The sequence below is a fragment of the Zonotrichia albicollis genome, chromosome 8, assembly GCF_047830755.1.
Source record: "Zonotrichia albicollis isolate bZonAlb1 chromosome 8, bZonAlb1.hap1, whole genome shotgun sequence".
In the NCBI taxonomy this organism is placed as follows: Eukaryota; Metazoa; Chordata; class Aves; order Passeriformes; family Passerellidae; genus Zonotrichia; species Zonotrichia albicollis.
In genome coordinates, this window is record NC_133826.1 from 7,645,965 (window position 1) to 7,666,845 (window position 20,881).

The 20,881-nt window shown below is 39.5% G+C and overlaps 1 protein-coding gene across 11 annotated transcripts in view; it reads left to right on the forward strand.

The window, feature by feature from the left end:
• Positions 1–20,881, forward strand: part of BEND5 (BEN domain containing 5) — an 873,054-nt gene that overhangs the window by 530,089 nt on the left and 322,084 nt on the right. For 6 of the 11 annotated variants that reach the window (XM_074545829.1, XM_074545831.1, XM_074545830.1 and 3 more), the window contains 4 exons: positions 5,777–5,910; positions 7,557–7,932; positions 14,033–14,181; positions 18,642–18,855. The exons of 3 other annotated variants lie outside the window; for them this stretch is intronic. In XM_074545829.1, coding sequence (XP_074401930.1) covers positions 5,777–5,910; positions 7,557–7,932; positions 14,033–14,181; positions 18,642–18,855 — 873 coding nt within the window. The remainder of the gene's footprint in view (positions 1–5,776; positions 5,911–7,556; positions 7,933–14,032; positions 14,182–18,641; positions 18,856–20,881) is intronic. 2 more of the 11 variants (XM_074545837.1, XM_074545838.1) reach the window with 1 other exon arrangement.

Consider the following 20,881-nt stretch of genomic DNA (forward strand, 5'->3'; position numbering starts at 1 on the left):
CTATCTTGCCTTCCCCCAGTTTGATTAAGAATTATTTTCACCCTGTTTCCTATTCTTCAGACTTTATTGAAATTCACTTCACAAGATTTAGCAGCCTTTTGGGCCAGTTCCTCAAGTGCATGTCTTCACCTTCCTGTGCTTATCAGCCCTGCCTGTCACAGTGCTGCTTGATGTGTTGTTCTTCCCACTCTTCTTTGTGCTCTGAAGGCAACGTTCCAGTCACTCATTTGTGTGTTGCTGTCATTTGCTCTTTTTGGTGAAGTGCTGCAGAACAACTTAGTTCTTAAAATTTTGGGAGTGATACAAGCCCAGATGATGGCATCTCTCAGCTCTGCCTTTTTATTGCTAACTTTTCTCACTTTTTCTGTCAGCTTCCCTTTCTGACACCCTTAGCAGAATTCTTTTTCAGCTTATGCTTAGGATGTCCCAATGTATTTTCCTACAGTTCTTGTCCATTTGTCTTGAACTTGGAGTCAAGAGGAGGAATAATCTCGTTTGTCATTCCCAACCCAAAATCTTGCTGTCTCTTACATACACCTCATCTGCTTTGTTGCTCACACTCAGCTCTACCTTTATGTCCAACTAAATACATTTCTGAAATGCTTTCACTGTGCCCAGTGTTTATTTCTGGAATATTTTTCTGTCCTTCCAACAAAGCTGTCCTCTAATCTGCAAAAAAAAAAAAAAAAAAAAACAGGAGCAAAACAATATAGTAAATTTTACTATCCAAATCCTGAATTGGCTGTGCCAGCACCTGATTGACCCCGATTTGCACACTCCTCCCTTTTTAGCTGCATTGGTTTTGATGGCACCTGTCCTCTTCAAATAACTTCTGCATTTCTGCTGCTGTCTTTGGCCTGTGTTTCTTACTGTCATTCTCAGTTTCTTCTGTGGTAGTGGTCATAATCTCATTGTACTCCTGTGAGGCACATTTCTTCTTGCTTTGTATCCTGAATATCTCCTGAGCCTGCAGGATCATTACATTTTCTGAAATATCATCTCTTCTTCCTCTTCCAGTCCTCCTTTAATGTTTGCATTAAATTAGCTAAGAAAGTAATTTATAGTTCTTTTTTTTTCCCAGCTTCAAATAAGCTAGGTGACTTTAAAAAAAAATATTATTACTATTATCATGCTGTTTTCCTTCTCAGTCACAGCAGTACTGAATATTGTTTATTTGTGTGTAAGTGGCACTTAGGAATCCATGCCCTGTTGTGCTTGGTGTGTTTGCTTTGGTTCTTGTGCATCTTTTGCTTTTCCTGATGTGTAACCAGTGCACAGCCTGCCCAGGCAGGTGATCTTACCTTCTCTGTAGAAGCAACCTGGCTGAATCAGTACCAAAGCAGCTCAGTGCAGCAGTGTGTGGGGAATCTTGTGCAGGTGTTGTCCATATGTGCTGGGTGCATGCCTGGAAATGGGAAGGCTGATGGTAAGTTTTTTCATCTGTCAGCATATCATTTTTCACAAGGAGTGGAATTTTTTTGAAGGCTTAAAGGAAGGACAAATTCTGTTCAAGGTTCTTTCATTTTATTACTGTAAGATTTATGGCATTGCCAAGCCCCTTCTTTGGACTGATACCAGACCTGCCATCCCTCATCCATTTGGAGTGCAGAGCTCTCTTCCTTTATTTTTCCAGCTTTCATTCCAAAGATGGAAAAAAAATCAGCATTTGAACTCTTTTTTGAAGGGATTAGTTCGTTCAGTCCTTTTTTCTAAATTAGAAAGTAAGGAATTCTTTAAGGGGACTTTGAGATTTTCATAGTTTTACTTTACATCCCACAATCGGCTTTTCAGTTTTAGAGCACTAACATATTTCTCCTTGCATTTAACCAACTCCCTGCCCTCTTAAAGTTGCTTTCTCTGCCTCAGTTCCCTTCCCCTCTAGGCTTGAAGCTGTTACCTTTTGGCTTGGATCCACCCATCCTGACACTGAAATGAGGGCCTCATTGAAGAAAGCATTCCAGGAACAGTTTATCCTTTGCTAGTTGATAGAGATTTTTAAATGCAGGGTTGCTTTTTTGGCTTTTCTTTCTTAGAGCACTGAGCTGAGGCCAAGTGTGTTCCCAGGCACTGTGGAATTCCTCAGCAGCTCACTTTTTCCTGCCTGTTCCCAAAGCTGGATGGGGAGGGACCCTGTCATGTGCCCTGGCTCTTGAGCCCTGTGCCTCAGCACCAGGAGGAGTTGGCTGCCAAGATCTCTCCAAGTCTGACCTTTTCTTGGAGCATGGTTATTTCAGCATGCTTTGCTCTTTATCTTGAATCACAGAATGCCAGGTTCTCTGTGAACAAAAGCAATTTTCCTAATTTACATGTGTCTTTCAGAATGTCCCTTCCTGAAGAACAGAGGGGAATCCATTCTTGTATCTTGCATTCCACCCTGCATATTTTGTTAGGAGTGCCTAATTAAGTATGTTAAGTGCTAGTTCTCAGTAATTGATATCACTGAACCACTCATTGCATATCTAGGGAAAACAATAGACACAACTTTCTAACAAGCTGATCATAGCCACCTAGGGGAAGGTGTAATTTTTAACTTCCAGCAAGGTTTAAATGACTGGGAACGAAGTCCAGACAAATTATTTAGGTCGTTACAAAATGAGGCTCTGAGTTGTAATGCTTTTAGGCTGCCCTTCTCTCTCTTCTGTAGCCTCAGGCACTGAATTGGAGCTTGTGCATATATTTGGTTCCTATCCTGGTTTTCTTCTGGCTCAAAATCACAGGTGTGTTGTTTTTTGCTGGATTGTCCTTTTGTACCTGTCTTTTGTTTGCTGCCACAACAAGAGACAGAGAATCCTAAGGAGAACTGCTATAAATGCATATTCATGTTTCTCCTACCCTTCCCCCAGTCTCCACTCTCTCCCTCCCACCCCTTCCCAAATTCCATTAATATTTACAGAACAAGAGCCAGAACTCCAGCATTAATCTCAAATTCAGGATGAGATTTTTCTGGCTCTATCTGCAGCTAATGCAGAAGACAACAGAGGTTAGAAATGCACTTTAAAAAAAAAGAAAGAACAAAAGGGCTTTTCATATTCAACACACTGGATGGATTGTGTTAGGTATAAATAAGCTTTCAAAGACCAAAGCATATGTAAAAAAATATTACATGTATTGTTGTTGGAAGGCAGAGGAACATTTATTTGCTTACTGAATGCATTGAAAGTTCCTGAGCTTTAACTTATATAAACTCATTGTTTCTTCAGATTTTGTGTGTGGAGAAAACAGTTCCTTTTTTCGTCTTACTGGTTCATGTAGAGATAAGCAGTAAAACAAAAAGTCAAATGAACAGAAAGAGAACTGTGTTGATAGTTACGTGCCAGCAATGTACAAACTAAGCATTTGTAAGGAAATGTCTAAACAAACTTCAAAACCAGTGAAGTTTTGCAAACATAAATTTCATAAACAAACTGAAATTGAGTGAAGAGAATGAAGAATTCAGATAATTTGCATTTGTTCTCTTTGACCCCAAACTAAGTATTTTCTTTCATTTTCATTGTTAAGTGCATAGAATGTGTTATTAACCATTTTGAATTGACTTTAAAAGCCAAAATCAAAGATAAATATTACTGTTCTTCCAAATTGTTTTGTTTCAATGTTGGTTTATTCGCTGGAAAGTATTTGCTGACTTCTGTAGTCTTCCCAGGCACTTACTCCTCTGTGAGCCCTGTCCTTGATTGTTTCAAGAGTCTCTTTTCCCTGCCATGGGGAGGATGCCTTGTGTCCCTGTCCAGTTGCTGTGTGGTTCTGGCTTCTGGTGACCTCAGTGAGTTCTCAGCAGACAAATTGGTAACTGTGTCAAGTAAGGGATTGTGTCCATCTGTTTGTGAGGCCAAGGGTTATTTCAGAGGACAGAAGCTGATCTGAATTCTTTAAATGAAGAAGGAGTTCATGTCCTATGTCCTATGGAAGATTGTTTGGCAAAGCAGTCTGGAGAAGCTGACTCTGCAGTATCCGTGTGCTGTTCTTCCTCCAAGGAATTGAGAGAACATATTTTAGCAAAGGATTCCTCAATCCATCCAATACCCCAAAATACATAAACACAGAAAATATTGGTGGTTTTCTTTTTTTGCCCTTTTCAATATGGATTCATTTATTCTTAAATTCCAAGAAAATACCAATACCCATCAGTCTATCCGGTAGTCTGGAAGTTTGTATTATTTGTTTTTTTGGGAAGGGCTCCCATATTTTTTTCTCATCTCTCTGGCATTAGAATTGGCTTATCTCACTTTTCTGATGAACCTACATTTTCCAGATAAATGAAAACATAGGGGTTTATTTTTCAAAACTGAAACAGTTGGATTGCCTTTTTGCTTTACTGGGATAAGCATCCACGATGCTCTGGGGAATGGAGAATGATCTAAAATAAGCCTAGCTGTTTTTTGTTGTTTATCTGTTTCTTTTTGCATCTGTCTTAGTATTTATTGCTACCATCTGTGTTTCATTTCAGGTTGTCTAATGTCTCATTCTGCATGTTCTTTGCCTATTCTTTTTACATAGCCTTGGGCTGTAATATCACCATTTGCCTACAAGAGATCCATTTCTATCTGTAACAAAATGAATTGCATTCATCTGTATAATTCATTTCTAATGAATGCCTTGCTCCTCATTAAACAGTGATTTACCTTTGTTTCCCTTTCCTACACTGTCAACACAAACCATTTTGAGGTCCTGTGGAGAGATGCTAATTTGAGAAAGCAAAAGTCAATGCAACTAAGCACTCATAGGGACCATCCTCCTTGGCACTTTCAGAAATATTCATGGGACATGTTGCAGAATAAAATTTGCAGGTGGATAGGAAGACTCAAAATATTTTCCTGTTCATAAGTTCTCGGTGTACGAAGGCAATGCTTGACAGTTTAAATGCAGTTCTCCTTGACTCTGCCAGGAGCAAATGAATCTTCTCAGACCTTGTCTGTTCTGCAAGAATTTTACCTATCACAGGCACATTTTGGGAGAGTGTACTCTTGGTTCACTGTCCCCTCTCCACCTTTTCAGGAATATTAAAATATTTTGAATGTATTTTCAGATTAATATTTTTAAATACCTAATTTTGAGATACATCAAAATGTTACAGATTTGACAATACTTTATTTCAAATTTTTAATGAGATGCAAAGATTTATTGCCTTTGCCAATAGTATCTAAAGGAAAAGGATGAAATCCATTAATTAATGAAATAGGGTTGTGGAGTAATTTTGTTACAGATTTGGTTCTTATGCAACTTTTGTGTAATGCACTTTGAGGCTCTCCAGCAACATTCCCTTTTCCAGCCCTGCACTTTGCAGAACAGCAGAATCTGCCATGTGTGCAAATAGATCTGTGCTGCTGACAGATGATGGTTAGAGTATGGGATGAATTACCAAGTTTATTTTCACTTTAACCCTAAGCAGATTTTGAACTGCAGCAATGGATTATGAATATGAAAATACCATTGGTAAACATAATTTAGAGCAATGCAGGAAGTTTTATTTACAGCCTCTTCAGCTCTTACTTTGGTAATAGTACAAGCCACTCATCAACACTTTTGATCACTTGAATTTAGCTTGGCATTTTTCTGTATTTATCTGTGTGTTGGGCCAGCCTGATCCCCAGTTGAAACTCTAGAATTGCCAGTGGGCATCAGTGGATTTACACCATGGACTAATTTGATCATGGTATTATAAGGGGATTGGAGCATGGGAGGTTGGGTTTTTGTAACTGGTCTTGCCTAAATCATGTAATATTTGAAAGTAAGAACACTTATTAATGTAACAAAACCTTATTTTTAATATACATTTTAGAGGACAAAACTGACCTTGAGAACAGTGTGATGCAGAAGAAAATTAAAATCCCCAAACTCTCTCTCAATCACATAGAAGAAGCTGGGGAAGTTACAGATTATGGGGAAGAAGATGTGGAGCTTAGACACAGTAAGGTACTGAAGTCTTTCTGGTTTTTTTTTCCTCCTCTCCTTTTTTTTTTTATTTTTTGTAAATGCTTGGGGCATATATGAACGTCCTAGCTTAAGAATCCCAGGCTTGCTTTTGATCCCCTTAAAACAGTGTGTTTGCTGAAATTGGGTCACATTGTGTGTGGGGGTGGGGTATGGGTTTTCAAAACCTGATTTAAGTGCAGTCAGACATTTTCCTGTGTATACTGTCTGCACAGTGTAACTGCCACCTGAGACTGATGCAACAATGCTCTTCCACTTTGGCTCAAAATGCCTTAAAAGTCACCAGTACCAAACTGTACCAGCTGTTCTTGGTGGCACTTGTGACATTGCTCACTGCTTGTTTGGCATTGGGAAAGGTGCTCTGAGACTGCCCAACTACAGTGATTGAGAAGAAGAATTGACAGTGCTGTATCCCTCCATAATAACTCCCAGTTGCCTTTTTAGGTTCAAATGCCAGGAACCCACTATGGAAATGTATTTATTTTTTAATATCAAATTATTTCTTTAAAAGTCTGCCAACCTTCAGAATAAGATACTGCTCGATGGTTTCATGTGTTTTGCAGCTGCAGGAGTGATATTAGTACATTTCCTTGTGTGTGGAGAAAACACAAGGAATTTGTGTTGGGCCAGCTTTTTTTAATTGTTATTTTTTTTTTAGAAGATGAATGCTGGAGGTGTAACATCAAATAATTTTATTTTCTACCATATTACTCATGGATATTGTGGTATGGGAATTTGATATGAGTAGAGCTTCTCACCTCTACTCTGTGAGCTGCATTTACTTTCCTTGCAGTTGCTTGGAAATTCAAATGCCTTTTCTTATTTGGCCAGTAAAACTTAGTGACTTTACGTGTACTGTCACATATTAATCCCACTATCCAGGCCCCAGGAAAGTGGTGTGATTTAATTTGTAGGGTTTGTGCAGATGACTGAAGGTAAAATTCCACTGAGAGTTGCCAGGTCCTGAAGCCTCTGCAATGCAGTACTAATATAGAAGGAATCAGTTGATAAGGAAGGTGAGGCTGGATGATATATTCTGTCTCCAGCTTCAGTGTTTTCAAATCCCTTTCAGTGTTTGCTGATAGTGTTAACTCAGTCACTGGCATCAGGCAGTTGGGTGAACTTGCTGTAGGGATACTCAGTGAAGGTTTTGTCTCCCAAAGTGTGGGAAGGACAAGCCCTCAGTTCACAGAACAGCTTTGTGCCTGTGCTGCTTTCACCTCTGATGTCGTCACAGGTGGCAAACGGAGAACACAGTTGTTCTTTCTCTTGCTTATCAGAAAATCAATTGCTGTCAGGAATCTGAATGTTAAGGGTAAACTTAAAAGAAAAAGAGATGTAGATCAACTTTTTCAAAAATAAATTAATGATACAGAATCAAGTGACCTATATACACTGCCTTTGTAAGTGTTGCACAAATGCAGGAAGGCCTTTAACTGCCTCAGAAGTTTGTACATGCATTTAGCTGAGTTACAACTGCGTGTTAGTTATGCTGCATATTATATCCATAAGAACCTGTTAGGCAAAATATTCTTGCAGACTGGCTTTGTCTTAGTCTTTTGGAAGACAAGAATATTGCCAGTTCCCAAGACTCTCCTAATTTATTTGTTTTTTATTGTAACGTGCAGAGACAAGATGGGAGGAAACAAAGTGAAGGTACACACAAAAGCATTGAAGCAGTTGTTGCTCGCCTTGAGAAACAGAACGGGATGAGTCTCAGTAATACTTCCAGCCCTGAGGAGGCTTTTATGGAGGCTACAGAAGGCATGAACAATATGGACGATGCTGTAGTTCCTCGGATTCTCTATGAGGAATTGCTGAGGAGTTACCAGCAGCAACAGGAAGAGATGAGACACATTCAACAGGAGCTTGAGAGAACGCGGAGACAGCTTGTGCAACAGGCAAAGAAGCTCAAGGAGTATGGGGCACTCGTGTCAGAAATGAAAGAGCTCAGAGACTTGAACAGGAGGCTCCAGGATGTACTGCTCCTAAGACTAGGTAGTGGTAAGTGCCGGACTTAAGTGGGACTAGTTTGAATGAATTTTGCAGGTGTGATCAATAGTCATGGAAATGGATTTGAAGAATAGCAGTGGTTGTGAAGCCGGACATTGAATGTTAAAAGGGTTTTCTGCTGTGGCTGTACAATATGTGTCGAATTTGTATGCTATGTATGTCTGGGGTTTTCTTTAAAAACTAGAGGTCTTTGTGCTGGTATGGCTGAATCAGAGTTCCATTTTAAGCAGCTGTATTATAAAGAGTCTCTGACCTTCTAATATATGCTGAAAAAGTTAATAAAGCGTCATCTGCAAAATATACCAATATGTTCCAGTTAAAAAAAAAAAAAAAGTAAAGAAAAGATGCTGGAATGAATAGTTGGGCTAAAATTAATTTATCCTTTGCAGTTAGGGATTTTGTTTGTTGTTATGTGACTATGTTACCTTCCATTTTCTGACCCCTCTTCCCATTAGTAGCTTATTAGAATGTGATATATTCCTGAAGTTTTAGCAGTGGCTTTAAACAGCCATGCTATTTGGAAAACAATGGATTGTTAAAAGCATAATTAAAAAGGCTTTATATTAGTGTCCCGTTTATCAACACTTGTTGCAAAATACAGGTTTTTGTAATTTGGATTTCAGTTTTAAATATCTTGGGTCAATTGCTCCTTTGTTTGGGTTTATAACAATTATTTAAGCATTATGTTGGAATAAATGGGAAAAAAAGACAAAATAAAAAGTTCATCCGTTTCATTGAAGATGGTACCCTTGGAATACCTTCAAAAATTTGACTAAGTACATTTATTTGCAATTAGAATGTGGTACTGCTGTGTTGAAGATTTGCTCGGTGACTGAAACTTGGTTGAAATCTATGCATCCAAACTTAGCATGCCATTCTTATGTCTGCCTTTGTGTATCTGGAAACTTAATTTTTGCATGTGAGTTGGATATTGGCTCTTCTCCTGGACTGGAACGAGTGCATGCAATTTGCATGTGGGTCTGAGTTACCCTCACGTACAGAGCTGGACCTGGGAGAGCATGTGCCTGTGCTGTAGCATGTGTTCAGGTGTGCCCACACCCTTGGAGCCAGGTTAATGGAGTGTCCCACAACCTAAACTGGGTGTCTGATTGTGAATGCTCATCATTGTTACACTGTGCACAATTAAAATGTCGTTACTTACCATAAACATTCTAGTTAACTTTCTAAATAAAACTAAATAGGCAAGGTTGCCGCAGCCTGAAAAAGACGATGTGGTTGGCAGGAGATTCCACTGAGCTTTCTAAAATTTTCCTTGGATGGAAAGATGTTTCTTCATCTGCAAGTAGTTAGCTGGAATTTATGGGAATGGAGCACGAGCCAGATGTTGGTAGGCAATGGGGCTGAACAACATAAAGTACCAATTTAGTTGGTAGACTTGACAGCAGTTGGAGTGGTGAGGCCAGCAGTGAAATGAAGACAGCTACTGAATTCTATCTCTTTTCTTTCACTTTAAGAAAAAGAAGATGCATTTTTTTGCTTCAGCCAAATAAAGAAACCTTAGGAGAAAAAGAGAAAAAAGAAAAAAAAAATGAAAAGAAAGAGGAAAAGAAACCCTGGGAAAAAAATACTGAATCTACTCTAAATATTGGGCATGCATTTCTATTGTATGTATCAGTGTGACAACTGAAAACAAGTCCCAGTTCCGTTGAAGACAAGTTCTTTAAATTTAATCACATGCCTGGAAAAATATCAGCTATATGACACTTCCAAAATAAAATTCCTTGTTAATATTACTTTTAAGGAACATTGGATGGTAAAGGTGGAATTTGGCCGTGCTGGCTTTGTCCTTCACAGGGTTTGAATTTCCTAAGACTCAGTGTATTAACTGTTGCTTACTCTGTTGTTTTTCCTTTTAGCCTCATTCACAGCAGAGAAACAACCATGTTCTAGAAAGATCAATACAAAACTTATGAATAATTAGCAAGGGAGACATCTTCAGCATGTTCTAAATTAGAGAGTCTGATGACAGTATGAAAAAGTACTACTTTTAATCAAGAATAGATATGTAAAGACTTTTTTAGTCTTCCTTACTTTTCCATCTTATAAATGAGGTATGTTTGGGTATGTGAATAATCTCTGAAAATTGTTCTGAAAATAAATTACATCCTGAATTCATCTGCAGTTGCAGTGATCTCTTAAACCTAGAGTTTCAAATTACATGTAATTTATGTTACACTGCACTTCTAGCAGGCTGGACTTAATGCAAACTAATTGCATTTCTGTTTCACCTTAGAGATTTGTGATTTCTTTGCATGAGATGACAGCTGGTTTGTGCTGATGAATTGCAGCTGTGGGAAATGCTTGCCTGTTGCCATTTTAAACTTGCAGATCAAATATAGAACAGTCTCTTGAGCTAACGTGCAGTCAAGTAGTCAGTCTCCTGATTTCCCATCAACGTGTTGAATTCAGTGAGGAGCTGGAAGTCAATGCATTGTACTTGAGATTTAGGCCTTCAGCTCTGCTACTAAACTGGAGCCACTTTTGTGGCAGGAGTGAGGAGGTTCATCTTCCTCATGGTGACACCAAATTGCTCTTTGTCACAAAAGAGCCTTGGAGGCGGCCATGGCAAACTACAGCAGTGAAATCAGTACTGATCCATGGAGAAATGCTTAATACCATCTTTATGATTTTAGTATGTTATTTCCAGGCACATCCCTTCACGGAGGAGGCAGGCATTTCACCATCTAGGGACTAGAGCAGTGGAAAAATGGGACGACTGTTGTGGAAAAGGTTATGGTGTCCCTCCTGAGCTCCTGGAATACTGTGTGCAGCCCCTTGCCTTGCCCACGTGGGGAGCTGGAAGCCCTGCAGCTGTAGGCCTTTGCAGTTTGTTTTGTTGCACCTGAAAACACACCTAATTGGCCCTCTTTTTATCATTAGAGAGTAGGATAATTTAAAGAATTAAATAACTGACTCTCCCCTGTAGGGACTTTAAATAGCACTTGGATTGCAAAAGAAGAATTTCAATAACTTCTTTAAAAAATAGCTGTCTCACAGGCAAGATCTGTGCCATTTCCTGTGGCTGGAAATATGGTCAGAGGTACTGAAGTTCTATAGGGATAATGCTTGGGTGTTTTTATCTCCCTGATAATTTCTTCAGCTTCATGTTAGATTGCTGAGAATTAGTGTTGCTCCAAAGTCAGGTGGTATATTCACTTTCATTCAGAAACATTGATTCATCAGCATGTGCACACAGACCCCCAAGGTTTTATTTTTAATCCCAGTTTAATTTTAGTGATCCAGTTTGCAGTGTCTTGGGACTGACACCAGAGTAGGGAGAATGAAATGGGATTTGTATCTTACCCACATGTCAGGAATTACTGTTTTTCAGCTTTTCTACATTTGTTTGGCTTTTTGATGGTTACAAAAAAAAAGGCTCAAGGTTTCTTTCAAGTACAGAAAGTACCAATATTACCACTTCTCACACTTGCGTTGTTTTGCTTCAAATTCTGGTAGACAATGTGCAAAAACTTACTGCTTACAAATGTATGCTGACCACTTTATCAGTCAATTTGTTTTTACTTTCTTACTAATTTCAGAAGTAGCATGTAGCCTAAGATGCATTTTTGAGGAAAAGGGAAGGTAAAGGGAAGCCTTCTACCTCTTCATCCTGATTTGAGTTTGCTGGCCTCTTGGATATTCTAAAAAACGGCAGTCAGGAGAAAGATTTTGCAATAAAACATTTGTTTCCTTCTTGCATTCTGAAAATCGTCTTTTTTTGGTTTTCCCTGATCCTTATTACATAAGTGCTGTCATTGTTAAGCCTTTAGATGGAGGTATATATTTTTGTATGTCCCATTCTTCTTCTTTAAAATAAGATGCAGAGAGGGGAGCTTGGAGTGTGGTGAATGGGGCACAGTGCTCTGTTGGCAGGCAGGAGTGCAGGCTGCATGTGCAATTCCCAGCCTGCAGGGTTGAAAATGCAGAGTTTAGTGGTTGTGGAAGTGGCTGTGGAGACTGCCTGGTTAGAGGCAAGTTTCTGTTTGGGAATCAAAAATCAGGATATAAAAAAGAGATTTTAAAGGCTTTCTTTTGGTGACTTCTAAGCAAGTGGTTAAAGCATGAGTTGGAGCAGAGGTATTCTGACCTGTGAAAGCTGTGGTTGTTGTGGACTTTAATCAGCTTTTTCCTTGGGGAAGCTCTGGAAACCAAATTCCAGCTGTGTCAATATATGACTAAAAACAGTAAAAGTCTTCTAAATAGGGAGTAGTAAAAGTATTTAAAGGGAAATAAATGTTTCCTGCTAGGAAGAGGGTGGTTATACTTAGGTGTCTCCCTTAAAGTGACTTTCAAAGTATAAGAAAATAGCCCTTTGTTGAAGAATGTGAAGTAACAGCTTCAGAGATGACTTCTTAAGGTCACACTGGCAATTACATCCCTGCATCTGCTTGTTCAGCTGTGCCCATGCTGAGGGCAGGCTTTGGGTGCTTTAACCAGTCCAGGTCTTCCCCCTGTCTCAATCAGCTTTACAGTCTGAAGTTTAGGAAGTTCAGTTTGTCTTGGCTGTACTGTTGTATATTCATGGTACTAGAGGTGTTTACTAAGATGACTATGAAATTAAAATGCAAATGGGATGTTTTGTGATTTCTCTGTTTGCGCCATGGGGCTGGCTCTTAAGACCCTCTTGTTGGTGGCACTGCAGCGTAGGATTGTCTGAGTTGCCAAGACAACTTTTAGTCATTGGTGAGCGTGGAGTGGCAGCCAGCTGAGAACATTGAGCTGGCTCTGTAGGTGTAGGATAAGCTATAGGATAAATGTCAAATGCTGACAACGGAGGAAGCACTGCTATTGCTGTATAATAATCTCTAAATGAAACTGCACAAAGTAGGAGGGATGAATGCTGTGCTTGTTCCAGGCACAGGAACTATTTAGGATGCGTGACTAAGACCTGAGCTGTGGTGCCAGCGTGACTTGCAGAGTTGGATCAGCTCAGGGCTGGGTCTGTGTGCACAAACACTGAGCAGGGAGCTCAGGGGTGACCTCCTGATCGAGTTGTCACTGGCTGAAGATGTCAGGGTTGGGCTGCAGAGTGCTGCAGGGTCTCAGCACCAGCCTGGGACAATTAGCACTGACAAGTGGGTGAGTTTGTCCTTAGAGTTCTGGACGTGGGGTATTCCATGGTGTCCAGAGTGTAACCTTGCTGTGCTGTGGAGCCACCGGCCCTGCATGGAACTTGAGTGCCTGCTGGAGCTTCTTGGGATCCTAGAGCCACACATCAAGGGACACTGATAGGCTTGGGGCCATAGCCTAGACTTCTGGTGGAACCCCTGCAAGGAATGGAGTCAGGAAATGCAGTTCACAAATCACTTAAGTTTGTTCTTCTGTCCTTTTAGGAACATTTTATGTCTTCGATCTGGAAAAGTTGATGACTAACAAAATAACTAATCCACTTTTAAGTCTCAAACATATGCTTTGTAGTATTCCGTTGTTTAATTTGTGCATTATTTTTGTTGATTCAAAATAAAAATCAGTGTTGGATGAATTGGACAAATCAAAATTCTAATTTATATGAGGTTTTTTAACCTTTGATATTCTTTCTGTGCATGATACTTCAGCATAAGGAGCCTGTTTCCTTCATAGCATTTCTGCAGATCCTCCCTATTTTTATACACCTCTGTTATATCTAAAGATATTTTGGATTTCTATAATATTTGTAATTTTGTGTGGATAATTTATGTAATTATCACAGTATATTATGCAAGTTCCTATGCAACTATATGGCAATTCTTATTTGAAGAATTACTATTGTTGCTTTTGCTTTATAATTTCAGTGTAATTTTAACATAATTTCCTTAGTGTGAAGAAATCTTACCCATATCTGTAATTGTCCTTATGCTTTAGGACTAAAATTAAACACTTAAATTAAAATTAAACATTTTAATATTTATAAAGCAGGAATACTTATCCTGCTTTTAGTTACTGATGTTCAGAAGTAGGATTTTGGTTTAGATTACTTCTAACATTAAATTGAACATGACTAATATGTTATTTTATGCTAATCATGGGTGATGAAGGGATTGATTTCATGTTCTCTGGGATAGCAGACAGCTCTCTTTTCTTAACTGTCTAGGACCTGCCATTGAGGTTGAAAAAGTAAAACCTGAATCAATTGAGCCCGAACCTGAGGTACAGAAGACCTTCAGTGAGGAAGCAAATACATCAACGTACTACCCTGCCCCTGTTCCAGTAATGGACAAGTATATTCTCGAGAATGGAAAGGTATTTTATATTAAATATAGCATGAGTCATTTTTAAATGTCCATCTGGTCATGTTCTTGTGGAATTTTCATTGATTGTGGGGGTGTTGCATGGTAGCAGCTTGTAGAAGCTTCCTCAGTTTTCATGAAGGTGTGCTGTTATGCTGAGGAGAATTGTGAAGTTACACAGATATGAAAAGCATAGAAAAATATCCTCTGTGGTGAGAGCATTGAATGATGTGCAACATGAGGAATATAGATGTTAAATAAATATTCATGCACAGGCAAATTGACATAGTCTTCCGTTGGTGGCATCCATAAATACACCAAATATTGACCAAAGTCAGTAACCCATGTTATAAAGTTACTTAACCAAATGAGTCTACTTAACCAAAATACTTCTTCCTAAAGGGTTTTTAATGTTTATAATGTGCTGTAGTCATATTGCAGAGAAGCCCTCATGTTTGGGTTGGAGTGCAGGAGGTAGTTATGAACCCTGGAAGGAAAATGGGCTCCCTTGCTGCTGGTAGGAGCATTGCCACTGAATTGAGCTGATGCAGTGCTACTTTCCAGAGACTTTGTGAAGTTGCTGAAATACCATCTAGCTCTAGTTTGCCAGGACCTGACTGAGAGCTTTTCAGATTTCAGCCTGTTTAACACATTAACTGCTCATCTACCTAGGCCTGCTTTTACAGCTGTTTTCATAATCATTACATAAATATGATGTTTCTTCTACAAAACTGTAATTCCTTCAGAATTGCCTGTGCAGATCCTGTTTCTCGGTGTATAGAGATGCATTTGGTACCATAATCTGAAAATCTTTAGGGAGGAAACATCCATTCCAGCTTTGCTGTGCAGTGGAATTACTGAAGGAATATAGCATGAAACTGCGTTTTCAGATTGGTGTTAAAAGATTGACTGCACAATGTCTGTCCCTTTTGAGGAAGAATTCAACACAATCATTGGGGACAGAATGTACGTGAAAAATAGTAGAATCTTGACAGTTTGACAGGTATTTGGTTCAGATAGCTTTTCTTGCCTAATATATTTAAATATGTTATTTCCTTGATTATTTTGTGTAAATTTGTGCAATGAGTGCTTAGGGTGTATTACTGTGTGAGTTTCCTCTACCTCCTTCTCTTCCACTTAAGGTCTCTGGGATAGGGCACATCCTTTAGTATTTGTATGCAGCTTTTCCTGCACCCTTTTTTCATCTGTCAGCTTCTTGGCACTTCTTTTGCTGAAGTTTTCTGTCATTGCAGATATTAGCATCTCTTTAATTTTCTTTTTGTAATTTTGCTTCTTGGTTTGCCTATTTAATAGGTCTACAGCCAGCTCAGATGCCAAAAATGTGAACTAATAATGTATTTGGAGTGTTGGAGGGTAGTTTTCTTCAGTTTTCCTTGTTTATGGCTTTATTTCAGTATTCCTTTATTGATATGCACCACTAGAGTAGTTGAAGTACTTTTTTTACAAATCTTACCCTTTGTGGCACCAGATTTGATCTTAGTAGGATTCTTTCAGAACAGATAAATCTCTCTCCTCCAGAGGGAAAACGGAGTCACTGAAAAAGAGCCTATGGCATTCATTTAAAGAAAAGAAAGAAGAAGAAAGAAAGGGAAAAAAAGGGTTCATCTTCTGAGACACGTTTTAGATCTGTTGCAGATGTTAGCACAGCCACGCTGGTGAGCGTCGCTTTGAATTCGCTGCCGTCTCCGTTGCGTTGTGCTTGAAGGTTGATCCCACAGCTGCTGAAATTGGGAGTAAATTTCCCATTGATTTCATCAAGACAAGAGTCTGGCTCATGGGGCAGCTCTTCCAGCAAGAGGGGAATGTCTGCTGAGTGTGGAGTTCACTGAGCTTTGGGGCTGATAGGAAACAGTAGGGCCTGTTGTAGAGAGGTAAACTGAGACACAGGCAGATTGAATTCCTCACCCTAACAGTGCTAGAAATAGAAAATGGAGATGTAAGATTGCTGTGGCTGTGGCTGTCTGTCACATAGTTGTAGTTGCCATAGGTGTTTCATACCAGCAATTGCTGTTTTAATAAATGAAGCATGTTAAAAGAAGAGATGATCATTCTGAAGCATAAATATTAAAAATACTTCCTGTAACTTGTTCTTTTCTTTTGAGTAACTTCAAGCTAATGAATAATGTAGTAGCTTTAGAGACTAAATAATCTTTGGCAAAGGCAAACCCTAATTTTGGCAAAGAGTTGGATTTTTGATGAAATACAGCGATCCCTACCACTAATGTAATACAAACACCCGAAATTTGCTATGTCACAACATTTCTAATCTTAGTTATTTTCTAGGTAACTTTCAGACATTTTCCTGAAGAACTTTTCCAAGATCTAACCAGAAATAACTGAATTAAAAAATGCACTGAAATTATTTTTGAGCACAGACTGCTCACTGCTCATTGAAGTTGCCTAACAAAATATGTAGAGAGCACCAAAAAGAGTGTGCCTTTTTAAAAATCATTTATGAAGAGGCTCAACAACAGAGAAAAAGGAAAAAAAAAAGAGGGTGTTTGTGTTGTGGTTGTTACTAGTTTAATTTCTGTCCATGCAGACTTGTGAAAAGCCTCCTAGAATCCCTTTAGTGTAGGAGATCCTGCAGGAGAGGCAGCTTGCTGCATGGTTTTATGCTTTAAGGAAGGTAGAGTTTTCTTTTTTTTAATATAGCATAGCTTGTAGTCAAACCATCATATTACTCTATTTAAGTTTTTAAACATCTAGTTGCTTTTGAAGGATGCCGTTATAACAAGAAATTTCTTGGGGTTATAGTCCTCATTAATAATTAAAGCAGGTTTCCATTTACAGGAAAAAGGGTATTCAGTTGAATACAGGCAGTAAAATGTTGGGTATATAAAATTTTACAGTAGCTTTGTCCAATTTTCATTGCATTTAATGGGACTTCTGTGATACTGCTCAGATTTGTGTGGGTAGCAGGCACAGTTTATGTAAAGCCAGATGAAATGAGTAAAACCACAGAAAACTAACAGCAGACCAGTTAAGGCAAACAGTCTTCTCATGCAGTTTTGCTGTGGGATTTTGTTGATAGCATTTTTTTTAATCATAAGAAGGTCAAAAGTTAGTTTTAAGTGTTAATGTTGCAGAAAGAACCCCCATTGGACCAGACCTAATCAAAGCTGGATTTTGGCTATGTAGCAATCCAATTGTTTGGTATGTTGCACTTGTCCAGATTGTCTGAAGGTGAGTGCAGCGAGCTCTGGTCGGCAGCTGGGAGCTGTAGGTCACACCTTTGTTATGATGAGAGCAGGTGTGTGTCCCAATGAGGGAAGTGCGTCAGCACGTGAACAAAGCTGCTGTGTGCACAGGTAGTTCAGGAGTGTGCACTGTACTCCAGGAGCTGGAGCATGGACAGCCAGGGTGCAAAATGTTTGTGGTTCCATGCAGGGCCACCGTGTGTGTCCTGGTTGCACTTGTGTCAGACTTGTGCTGGTTCCTGGTGGAGTTACCTCTGTGCTGGTGCTGGAAGGTGTCCTGAGGGTCAGGGCTGTCAGCTCAAACACGTAGTGGCAGCCTAAGGATGGTGCTTGGATTCTTGTATGGCATTTCATGTATGGCTCCAGTCATGTCCTAAGACTGGAGCACTGGCAATCTTGGGGTGGAGACATAGGGTAGCCCTGTGGGAGACAACCAGGCACAGTCAGTGCTGAGCAAGGCTAATAAGCAAAACCAGACTTGAGCATCTTTCTTATGGAGACTCTCCAGTGGCTTCACACTGTGTTTTCCAGTATCCATATTATCCTGCTTTACTACTTCAGTGAAATACCTCGACTTCCCATTGTTCAGATAATGGAAAGTTTATGATGTTGCTGCAATGGGTCATTGCCTAACCACAAAACAGTATTCATGTGGTGCATTTACATTGATCGTACATGATAGGCACACTGTGTTAGAACTGGAAGTTTTACAAAGCTTCCAAACTCTCCTAGCTTATATTGAAATTGGAGCTCTCAAAATCCTTTCTCCCAGTTACTTCAAACCATCAGGCTGGCTCTTACCAACAGATACAGAATACAATTTAGGAAGTAATTCTGTCTCTACTGCCTCTGGAATATGCTTTGGGTAAAGTGTTTTAGCCAAAGGGAAGTGTTTAATCTTGCTCCTGAATTAGGCTGGTGCAACTGCTTGGTTTATATGCTCTGCATAATTATATAATACTGGATGTGTTCACTGTTTCCTTCTCCGATCTCTGTTCCTGACCACAGTCTTTCAGGAGAGAGGTTATGTGGGGGGGAAAAGTAGGGATTACTAAAAGGAACTATATTATTTATTGAGGTTGACTTGAACTCCCTGACCCACAAAGTTGGAAGAGTTTCAGAGTTAGGCAAAATGAATTTGTTCAGCCCTAATTACTGTTATTTTAGTTCCTAATATTAATGTTCCTACAGCACTTGGATACTGTTGTGTGCTACATACCATAGATAAGTTGTTATTATTACTACCTTCTAGGTCCATCTTGGCAGTGGAATTTGGGTAGATGAGGAGAAATGGCACCAGCTGCAAGTAACACAAGGAGATTCAAAGTATACAAAAAATCTAGCGGTTATGATTTGGGGAACAGATGTTCTCAAGAACAGAAGTGTCACAGGAGTTGCAACCAAAAAAAAGAAAGATGCCGTTCCCAAGCCACCTCTCTCACCTCACAAATTAAGCATTGTCAGAGGTAGGTTATTTGAAAACTTTTGCTTCCTGCTTTGGAGTTTAACCATTAATCACCGAGTTGAAAGATGCTTCTTTTCAGCTCATTTAAAATTAACTGATTAAAAACTGTAATTCAGATTGCTATTGCATTGTGAAGTGCATACGTACCCAGGAGCAGTAGAACACGTTGCAATAGCTGTGCACAGTGCAGGCCTCCACAGCTGAAGAGTTGTACATTGATTTCAGTAAGGTTTGAAAATCATCACTTTAGACCACTTGCAGGGCAGGACTCTGAGCCTGAAGAACAATATGTTGTTCTAGAATTCATTTGTAACATGCTGATTTTTTTAAAGTGCATATATTCCTTTAAACAAGACTGAGAGTAGCTTTACAACATTCTTTTATCCAGAACATAACCAGCTCTGGCATGAGGCACAGAAACCATTATAGCTGTGACTATAAAAATACGCATACCTTCAAAGGCAAGAAAGAACAGTTCTACCCTTTTAAGTGAAGAAAATGGAAATAGTAAAAATTAATTGTTGCACTTGAATTGGAATTTGGACAGGAAGTGTAAATCGCTGACCTCATCTGGTAGGGAAAATTGCAATGACACTTTCAGTAACTGCAAGCCTGAGTCCATGTGTGTAGTACTTTGAGAGAGAGGAGGCTTTCTCCTTTATTTAAACTGAATGGTGAATTTCAGTCCCTTTGTATCATCATGCCTGTGTTGCATCATTTCTGTCTCTCTTGGTATTTCAGGCTTCTTTTTAAGTCAGAACTGAGTTGTTTCCTCATGGAATGCATACTGAAATTGGATTTTTAGGTTTTGTGTTCATACTAAATTGCAGTAGGGCTGAAAGAAACCTCCCCATTTGGTAGAGCTTCATTATTCTGCTTTTCCTGTTCTTAGTTGCTATGTGCTCTTAACTGTGAACTCATTAAGAGGTGGTGTAATTGGCCATGAAAGTACCATGTTTTGGAGTAAGAAATACAGTTCCTCTCTGAGTGTGTGCGTGTGTCTGTGTCTGTGTTGTGTGGGGAGAAATTGGAAACTTATCTCCGTACTGTCATCTTTCTTAGTTTATAGGAAATGAGTAAAGGGTGTAGGTTTTTGTGTTTTTTTCACTAAGCTGCTTCAAGATTATATGTGGAAGTGGAAGCTGTTCCATGCTGATTTTCTAGCTCTGTCTGGGGTCTTAGGTACAATCCTTACAGATGTAGCTGGGCAGTGACGTACTGGCCACATAAGGAATCCACTCTGTGGCAGTGGCTCTCCCAAAAGGGAAGCAGAATTGGTTGCCCTGGTGTGCGTTTACAAGCACGCAGCACAAGGGGGTTATTTTCCACTGGCCCATTGCAATGTGGTTTCCAGTTTCCCTGCTGGAGGCTTTTGCTCCTCAGTGCTGCTGGCAAGGTTGTTTCTGTGAGAATTTCCTCTTCTACTTTTGTCAGGGTTACTCCAATGGCTCAAGCCATTTAAATGACAGCTTTCTTCTAACTCCCCTTGTTTTGGCTACAGTGAGTTTGGGAGTCTGCTCCAACAAGTACATGATGAGAGGCAGATGGGGCCCTTCCCTTTCTTCTCTTCCATACCTTTACACTCACCAGCAATTCAGCTCTTCCCTATTTCCTCGTTTTTCTGTGTTTTCTGTCATACTTCTGCTTCAAGCCTCAACCCTCATTTGAATTCTACTGTTACATGCCCTGGTTTTCCATGTTCCTCTTTTTAGTGTTTCTTTCACGTTGTGTCTGGTTCCCCTTTTGTTAGACTCCAGCCTGTACAATCTCCTCTTGATCCAGTTAATCTGCATGGCCAGTGTTGGAGGTGTCAGGCTGCCTGTATCAGTGGGACTGGGTAGTTCATAACCATGATTTTCCATGTTGTCGTGTCCTTTGCGTCAGTGTTAGCAGGTCTTGCCCCACCATGGAGAAGAAAGCAAAACAAAACAAATAAATGACCAGCAAGGGGAGAAATAGTTGAGATTTGAGGGAGTGTTCCATAGCCAGTGATTTTTATCACGCATCACAAAAAGCAGTGAAGCTCT